The 9,319-nt window shown below is 28.5% G+C and overlaps 1 protein-coding gene across 1 annotated transcript; it reads right to left on the minus strand.

The window, feature by feature from the left end:
* Positions 1-4,177: 4,177 nt before the first annotated feature.
* On the minus strand, positions 4,178-8,952 carry LOC105152337 (TIM double twin CX3C motif protein). The gene is made up of 3 exons (XM_011066553.2): positions 8,705-8,952; positions 4,975-5,115; positions 4,178-4,743 (listed from the first exon to the last, which is right to left on the minus strand). Exons 1-3 carry the CDS (start codon positions 8,786-8,788, stop codon positions 4,543-4,545), a joined length of 426 nt encoding a protein of 141 aa, XP_011064855.1. The 5' UTR covers positions 8,789-8,952; the 3' UTR covers positions 4,178-4,542.
* Positions 8,953-9,319: the final 367 nt, after the last annotated feature.

Raw genomic sequence — 9,319 nt, forward strand, 5'->3', positions numbered from 1 at the left:
TCCTAAGAAAAGTGAACGTTGCTATGTAGTTTACATCCACTTTGTCAGAGAGCAATAATGCGCGGTAGCATTTTGCAATTACAGGTTACAGATTTTGGACAGTCATGTTCTCTTTCAGGTTTCTCTCTGGTATCATACATCAACCTCTTGTTTCTTCTGGCCAAATTGAACTCATCTAATTCCATTGCTCCTGGTAGAGAGAAACCTGAAAGAGGCTGGCCTTTTTCCTGTTACCGTTAAAATTGTCCGTGCACTACCGCCAGTACATCCATTTTCAGTTTGAGAACTACGTTACTACATACATTTTCGAAAAAATCGTATCGTTGAAAATAGATGTGGTTCGTTTCTGTACTAAATCCTCAGGGCAGAAGGGTGCTGACTATCCATAGGAGAGATCATTTAATAGGTCCTTGAACGAAAAAATTTTAATTTTGCATCTTCTACATATGTAAATAAAGTTGTTGAATTTTAAGGATTAAAAACCTTTTTCTAATTTTTTCTTATTAAATATTTTATGTAAGTTTTTGATAAGTTAAAGTGCGACGATTCGTATTATGTATTATCGCGATTACATTTCAAAAAGAAATGTGAAGAGCGACACGCGACACAGATATCTGTTTGTACGAGCCTTGGGAATGGAATGACTGTGCGGTAACTACGCGTGATGTGTCACTCCGTGCCACCCTCATCTCCTCCCTAAGGCTGCGCGCCAACCGTCTAACTGTCGAAATAACGAATATTACGAATAAGTAAAATATATTCTTTATATTTTTAATGTTCTCCAATTAGTAGGCTTTATTACACGGTTTTTACTTTATTTCTTAAATTCTTTATGCATTCACGCAGTTTATGAATATCTTAGTTTACAATAAGTGTTACAATAAGTGATTATCAGTTTATAATAACCCGCAAAAAAATATTATATATATATGTTTTGTACATAATTATATATAGTTATGTGTAATTATATATAAAACATTCTTCTCGGGAACTTTATATTATACAAAATCCGTGCAGTGTACACAATATTTTTAATAAAAGATTGACGCCTTATTCTTATATTTGAATTCTATTATTCACGTTTTATTCTAAGATATAAGAGTTATTTAGTATTTATTATTTTAAATTACTATACTTCCAACTTATTACTTATTAAACATATTTAATATTTTTTATTTTAATAAACGAAATTGAAAATTCAAAGTTAACTTAGTGAATTTTGTCTTATAATATCTTGATAAAATTACAAAGTTATATTTCTTTATGCAAATTTTCAGAAAATTATATATAATTCTATATAATCATAATTTCATATATAATTATATATAAATATATATAAATATATATATATATATACAATTATATATATAAAATTATTATTATATATTTTTATATAATTTTATATAATTATAAATAAAACATTTTTTCCCGGGTAGTATAACTTTTATTTTAGAATAAGACGTGAATGACAGAATCATTCACGTCTTATTCTAAAATAAAAGAATTATTTAGTATTCATTATTTTAAATAACAACACTTCTAACTTATTTTTTATTTAATATTTTAAATAAGTTTCCCGAATCTATTTTATATTTTTTATTTTAAATAAGTCATAACAGTTATTTATGATCGATATTATACGTAAGTTTAAAGAATTTCTGAAGCACAAAATAATTTGCAACAGTAGTGTTATAAATTAATTTTTTGAAAAATTAAATAATAATTAACAAGATATTTAATACTTTTAATCAAAACTGTATTAAGCGCAAATTGTTTCGCAATATTAAGAAAATTTGGATATATCTTCATAAAAGATGTATAGAATATTATTAATCTTTGTTTAAGTATGAAAATCATTTAAAATAATTTTTTCATTTTTTAAAGAATAATGAAAATTAAGACATAATGTACTAAATACATAATGTACATAATGTTAGAATATCAAGAATACCTCACACACGCGAATAATTATCAATTACGTTTATAAAAAGAACCGCACAAATAATATAAGACTAAACTAGTGCTAAAAATGCCACAAAACAAAGCGCGAAATGTACGACAATATCCGTTTGTAAAATACGAATAATTGAATAAACCGTGAATATTTATCATATTAATTAGGTTAGTTGGATATCTAAACGGTGCGCGGCGAACAGCAAGGAGTGGGGGAGCGTGCCGCGCGTCGCAATGGTTGACTATTTATCAATGCTCATAATGTGCGACCTGTGAACATATCATGGCGACGTTCGTATATATTATAGTTATATTATCACACGCTCTAAATATACGTTGAAATATATAATAGTTTAGAAATTATAAATTGTCACGTTTAGACTCTTTAATAGTCGTGAGTGATAGCACATCGATGGCTTTGCATATCATTCTCTATTTTCAGATTAAAAGCGTACGATGCATAAATTTAAATTTATTAAATCACGGAATTACGATTTAAAAGTAACAAAAAGCTAAAATGCGTCAATTTTTTGTTAAAAATATTGCGTATAAATACTGCGCGGATTTCGTGTAACAAAAGTTATTACACTAAACGCTTAATGTAACACAATTTTAAATATCTAAGATGAGTTGTATGCATATGAATCCAAGAAATAAAGCAAAGATCATGCAATAAAGCTTATATTTATCTTAAAAAGAAGAATCTTAAAAATGTAACGACTAGATTATTTTACTGATTTTGTTATATGCATTAATATCGACAGTTAGATGATCGGCGCGTAACTTTTGGAGATTGTTTTAGCGCGAAAGAGGATGGGCGGCGCGTCATGTTTATGCGAAATTACCACGCAGTCATTGCATTATCGAAGCTCGTACAGGCAGGTAGCCATGTCACTCTTCTTCACATTTCTTTTTGAAACGCAATCGCGACAAATACTATGGAACATTGTATTTTACTAAAATACTAAAAGTATACGATACGACTAACTTGCACGATTAATTATTCATAAAAGAATTGAGACGACAATCATGTATCATGTAACAGATGTTTCATTCATTTGGAATCAAAATGCGATGGGAAAATAGAATTTATTCTTATTTCGCAATAATTACGGACGATATAATTATTTTTTTAATGTAACATTTTTGTCTCGCTTGAGTATAACTCGATTATTCTTCGAACGGTATTACGCGAGTTAACAAAAAAGCTACGTTAATATAAATATACTCTTATGCAATTTCTGCTTTCATAATTAATATAGTTTATATAATTATATTAAAAAATCTACAAAACTTGCGTTTGATTATCCGTGTTGACTCTCATTAGCCCTGTTATTTATTTATGTTTGTTTTTTAAAGATTGAAAGCCTGTTTTAATAATTACTGTTTATTATTTATTATTATTATGATCGTGATTAGATCATCCCGCTGAATTTATCACCATGTAATAGGAGATGGTTAGGTATTAATTGCACTCAGCAGAGAAAGCAGCTTTGCAACTGTTATAAAATTCTTCAATATATGATCGCTTTATACATTTAAATCCAGGAAATAAGGAATCAAAGCAAAAACCAATCATATTAAAGAATTTTTTACAACAATAGAAAAGCTACTTTTTCTGATGAATACAGCCATTAACGTATTACATATATTCGCGGTGTTATTGCATACTTAAGAAGTAAGTAATATAGATAGAAATACACGGATGGAGGTATACCTGAATAAGTACAAATAAAAATGCGGATAAGTAGGGACTGTATAGGTAGAACGATAAGTATAATAAACAAGTAGGAATAAACACATATGTATACATACTTGAATTGGCAAGAAGGGATTAAATATTTAATATTGAATGAAATTTTAAATTAATTTTAAGTTTTATTTAATTAAACTGTATGGGGTTAAAAATAACGCGGTAACAGTAAGTTGTAACACTTACACAAAAAAAAAGTTATAAACAAAATGCAAGTGTAAAAAAGATATAGAAGTTTGTAATAAATATATTATAAACTTCTATCCCTTTCTTACGCTTTTATATTTTGTTTATTACGTTTTTTATATAAATGTTACAGCTTACTCGTGTTATTTTTGATCTCAGTCTCTCCTATTAGCATCCCATTCCAATTATCAAATATGAAAATAAACCAAATTAATTTCAAATTTTATTGATTTTTCAGCTACCCTGATTTAAAAAAAAAATTTCGAAATTAAATATTTATCAAACTTATTAGATCAATAAACAATTTTATTTATTATATGTATCGTCGATTTCGTATAATTTACATTAATTACGCAATAATTTGGTTTACTGTGACAAGATAAATATAATGCTATCTGTATTGAATAGATATTTAATACAGATATATGCAAGTATATCTGTATTAAATATATTAATATAAAATAATCATATCGAATATATATGTATATATTTGCAATAATTCATATATATAAATATTCGAATGCTACACTTACTTCATACCTGTAAATAAATTTCGTCTGAAAATATACTACTAAAAATATAGAACATTTTTAATTAAAGATATTAAAAATGAAAGGCAGTTGATATTTATTTCCCAAGTGAAAAAAATGTTACGAGAATTCATTTTTACTAAGGATTTTCTTCATAGTTTTTTCCAAACTCGGTAGTAACTCGCAATAAGAGTCTACACATTTGGTGGCACATTTTTCAAATTCTTCACTGTATCTATCCACTTCAGTCTGAGTCGGGTTTGGACCCATTTTATCTTTTATATTATCATTGCATTCCATTATGCACCTTTGTAAGCGATTCTGGAAAATTTCGTATTTTATAAATTAAATAAAAGCAAGGAAAACATACTTCTTTAAAAGATCACAAGTTGAGATATTTTGCCTTGAATTTCTCTTAGCTTGAATATCTAACATTATACATATGTTTCACTTGCTTATGTAGATTGGGCTTAAGTCTCCTATGCAAAATATTATAAAATACAAAAACAGTCAAATTACGTAGATAAAAATAAATTGAACAAGTTTTATTACCTGTACTCGTTCAAACTCTCCTTGAACGTATTGTTGTGCTTTATTCAAAGAGGAACTACAATTCTCCACACAAGTATGTACTTTTTGTATGCTATATGATTCATTTTCACAACATTGTGCAGCACATTTATGCATATCCCTCTAAAATTACAAATATAATTTTATATACAGATTGTCCCATTTTAAAGAGTCTAATCAAATAACAGCGTTAAATCGAAAAATGATTCAAAAGTTTTGTGTTTTTTTTTTTGACTTCGAGGAAAACATAAAAATATTAAACATTGGTTTAATCTTGAATGTTGTCAAAGTCAGGACAAAATCCTTAAAATTTTTAAATAGGAATTTTTTTAATTCTTATTTTTTATTGCATATATCTTATATAGCTTATCTCGAAAGCTTTTCAAAATATAATAATATTTTTTCATTAAGTACTCTTTGAATTATATGACTTGAGAGTACAATAACTGCCGGCATTAGCGGTACCTAAAAATGGAATCACATGATGCTCGATTTCTTCAATGATAACATGCATACAGTTATGCCTGCTCTAATGTATGCTAGAATTCTTTCATGCATTGAGCATTGCATATACATGATTTTTATATTTATTATGGATTACTTCTTATTTCCTTGCATGTATCAATCAAAAGAAACAATTGCTAATTTCATAGTTATTTGTTAAACGTCAGACTGTATGCATCAAAGTATGAAGCAAAAGTATAGCAGCATGCATGCATGTTTATCATTTAAGAAATCGAGCATCGTGTGATTCCACCTTAAGATGTCCGGCCTCTCGAATATTGATAAGTTATGATTTTAATATATATTTGTTAAGATTAAAAGGCCTTTAGAGATTTTTTTAATTTTTTGTTTTTATATAAAGATGAAAGTAAAAGAACAACCTCTAATTACCTCGATTTTAACAAATGTTATCAAGATCACGATCCTTAATCTAAGAGAGTTTAGACGTTACTCGGACACCTTGAGTAATGTTAACGCTGGCGATACTGTAATTTTCAAGTTTTATAACTCAAAAAATACAATACTTAATAAAAAATTGTATTATTAGTGTTTTGAAACATTCTGGAGATAAGCTACGAGAAAATTTAATTTAAAAAAGGGATTTTGTTTAAAAAATTCTAAGTGATCTTGCCTTTATCTTAACAACATCATCGAAAGTCAAATCAATGTGCGTATGCTGCTGCTGGAGATCTTGTTCATTTTCGTTTTTTTCTACAACTTTCTACTTGTTACCAATGTAAAAATCCATTTTCAATTTCTGTGCCTTTCATTACACTATCTATTGCATTTCGCATTCTCATTGTAATGTATCGTCATATTTTATACACTTTAAATATCTTCTATATTTTATATTAAATCTATTACGATTGTGAGAGATTATCCTATAACAATTCTAAAGGATATCTAAAGGATGTTTACATTGTAAGGACATCTCAAGGACTTCTCAAGTCACCGCTCGGAGAACTGCAGGACTTAATATAATAAATACTTAATATATTATTTTGATTTTATTTCTTTTTCATGACATTGTTTTTTATTTTATATCATTATGTTTCTGAACATTTTTGTTTTGATTTGCGTAAAAAAATTGCATTTTAATTACATTTCTTTCTTTTTTATGACATTATTTTTAATTTTCATTATATTTAAGAATCTATTTACAAAATGGTTTTGTGTTAAGATAATGCCAAGTATAACTTGATGCCTTTTTTCATAGTGAAAAAGTGTTAAAAATATTTCATGAATTTCTGCTAATTCATATATAATTCATATATTAGTAATAATACATTTTGTATTCATATGTAAAAGACAATAATAATGACGAAAAAGATAAATTACTTTTTCGTCAAGGTTGGGTTAGGTTAGGTTTTCTTTAAAAAGAAAATTAGTTTAATATTTTCAATTCTCTACAAAAACTGTATCAGAAAAATTAAGCTGATAAAAACAAATATACACTTTCATTCTCATTAAAGACCATATTTTGAAGTCTTTATATTTGCTTATGACAAATTTGAATATGAGACAAATATGATACATCGTATACCGATAAACAAAAGAACTAATCCTAAAATATAAACATATTTAATATAATACTGATGTATTTTTGTCATTATTCCATGATACCATACTTTTTCTGCTGTTTTTGTTATTTTTTGAGATGGCAATTCTCTGCGATTTTTGCTTCACATCATGCAAGTAAATAAATTCGATTTTTACATTCTGCTAGCATAATATGACATCATGTTAGCCTCAGTTTTGATTTAGTTTTCGATGATTTGATATGTATATGTCAACAAGCAGTGTTCAAATTCTACTCTTTTTATGTCAAAAACTTCTGTTTGATTTTTGCAATATTTTTCACAGTACGTCTTGATACAGGAACTGCTCATTTTTTGCAGCATTTCCCTAAAGGCACGATCAATAATACTGATCAATAATAGTGACAGTATGCATTAATATTTTTAGTATTTTTACAACCTTACACAATCAATATTATTGACAATATATTTCATTTTAATTTTATGTACAATATCTATAATATTGTATTGTAATTGTGACATGAATCCTAATAAAGAAGTACATATTGGATGCTCAAAAATCAAAATCAAGATCATCGCTAGTATTCTATCATCAATCCATCAATATTTACAACACATGATCAATAATATTGTCAGTATTTATTAATATTGATTAGTAATACTGATCAGTATTTATTAATACTGATGGTATTATTGACCATGTAGGGTCATCTTAAAGGATTATTTGTATTGGCCATAAACTGTTAATTTATGCCGTAAGCTATAAGAAATTAACCATTAACAGTCGAATGTGAGAAAATAATGACTTTATTCTCCTCACATTTAAATGTGATTGATCAATTTATTCTTATAGCTTACAGCGTAAGTTAACAGTTTACAGCCAGTATAAATGATCCTTAACTTAGATAAAGATCATGCTCGGCTACTGCTGAACTTCTGCCAATACAGTATATAGCACACAATTTGTAAAATGTGCAGAATGTTCTTGGCAGACTTGGCTATCTGGATAATTAATCTATTAAAGATCTCTGGTAATTATATAGTTTAGCATCCGCAGCTCAAAAATCAATAAAATTGGTGTTTTTGCACGAAACGAAAGAATCTGGCAGAAAGTGTTATCCCGCAAACTAAGATATTAAGCGTTAAAATTGATGACTATTCAAGTTAGGAAATCATAGTCATGCAATGTCAGTATAAAAAGTATGTATATGGAGACAGTATGTTCCCCTTCATTCAAAAAAATAACCCTACTCAACCCATATTTTGGTATAGGGTAGTCTAATCTATAAGATTACACATAATTTTACACATAATCTTCCACGCGAAGCGACGTCCATAATATCGTCTGATACCAAAATATGAAATGGATTAGGTTATTTTTTTCGAAGTGGAACCCCCCCCCCCCCCCATAGGGGAACGTACTGTCTCCATATACATACTTTTCATTTTCACATTGCACTGTTCACTGTTGCATAGCTGACAGATTTCCTAACCTGAATAGTCGACAACTTTAACGCTTAATATCTCGGTTGGCGGGACAGAGAGATACCTTTTTCTGCCAAATTCTTTCGTTTCGTACAAAAATGCATAGAATAGTTCAATTTTATTGATTTTTGAACTGTGGATGGTAAACTATATAATTATCATAATCTAACATTCAACAAAGATACCTGCATTTTCCGTAAATACATCTTGTCGATTTCTTCGACCATTTTCGTCATATGATCTTCGACTCGTTTTCTCTGTTCTTCCATTTTTATTTTAAATATTTACTCTTCGATTATATTTGATTATATTTATAATACAGTATATCAAACACGCGAGATACATGTGAGATACAGAGTGTTACAACAGGTTAATGGCCGCAGCACAGACGTGCATCACAGTATATACAATAACGCAACTCCTGTCAGCATCTTTGATGAGCTGCGTTCGGAAATACTCACTGATGTGCCACTAATGTACACCAGACGTTCGGAAATACCCGGTGTGCACTAGATCATTCGGAAATGTCAAGAGAGTCAGGGTCTGGAACAAGAATACTTATTTAAACTTAAATTGTAGACACACAGCTTGTAACGCACAAGCTTACACGTATGACGTACAACTTATTGCCATATCTCTAAGAGACGGCAATAAATAGTATGTCATACACCAAAGTTTGTGCGTTACTTACGTCTACAACTTAAGTCTCTAAATAAGTGTTACAACAATTATAATGTTACAACCGAGTGTCGCTAAACCAAAGATATAGAGAATGGACTGCGCAATCCCTATCTAAATAG

This window comes from Acromyrmex echinatior, chromosome 9 (genome assembly GCF_024713525.1).
Source record: "Acromyrmex echinatior isolate Ae372 chromosome 9, ASM2471352v2, whole genome shotgun sequence".
Classification (NCBI taxonomy): domain Eukaryota; kingdom Metazoa; phylum Arthropoda; class Insecta; order Hymenoptera; family Formicidae; genus Acromyrmex; species Acromyrmex echinatior.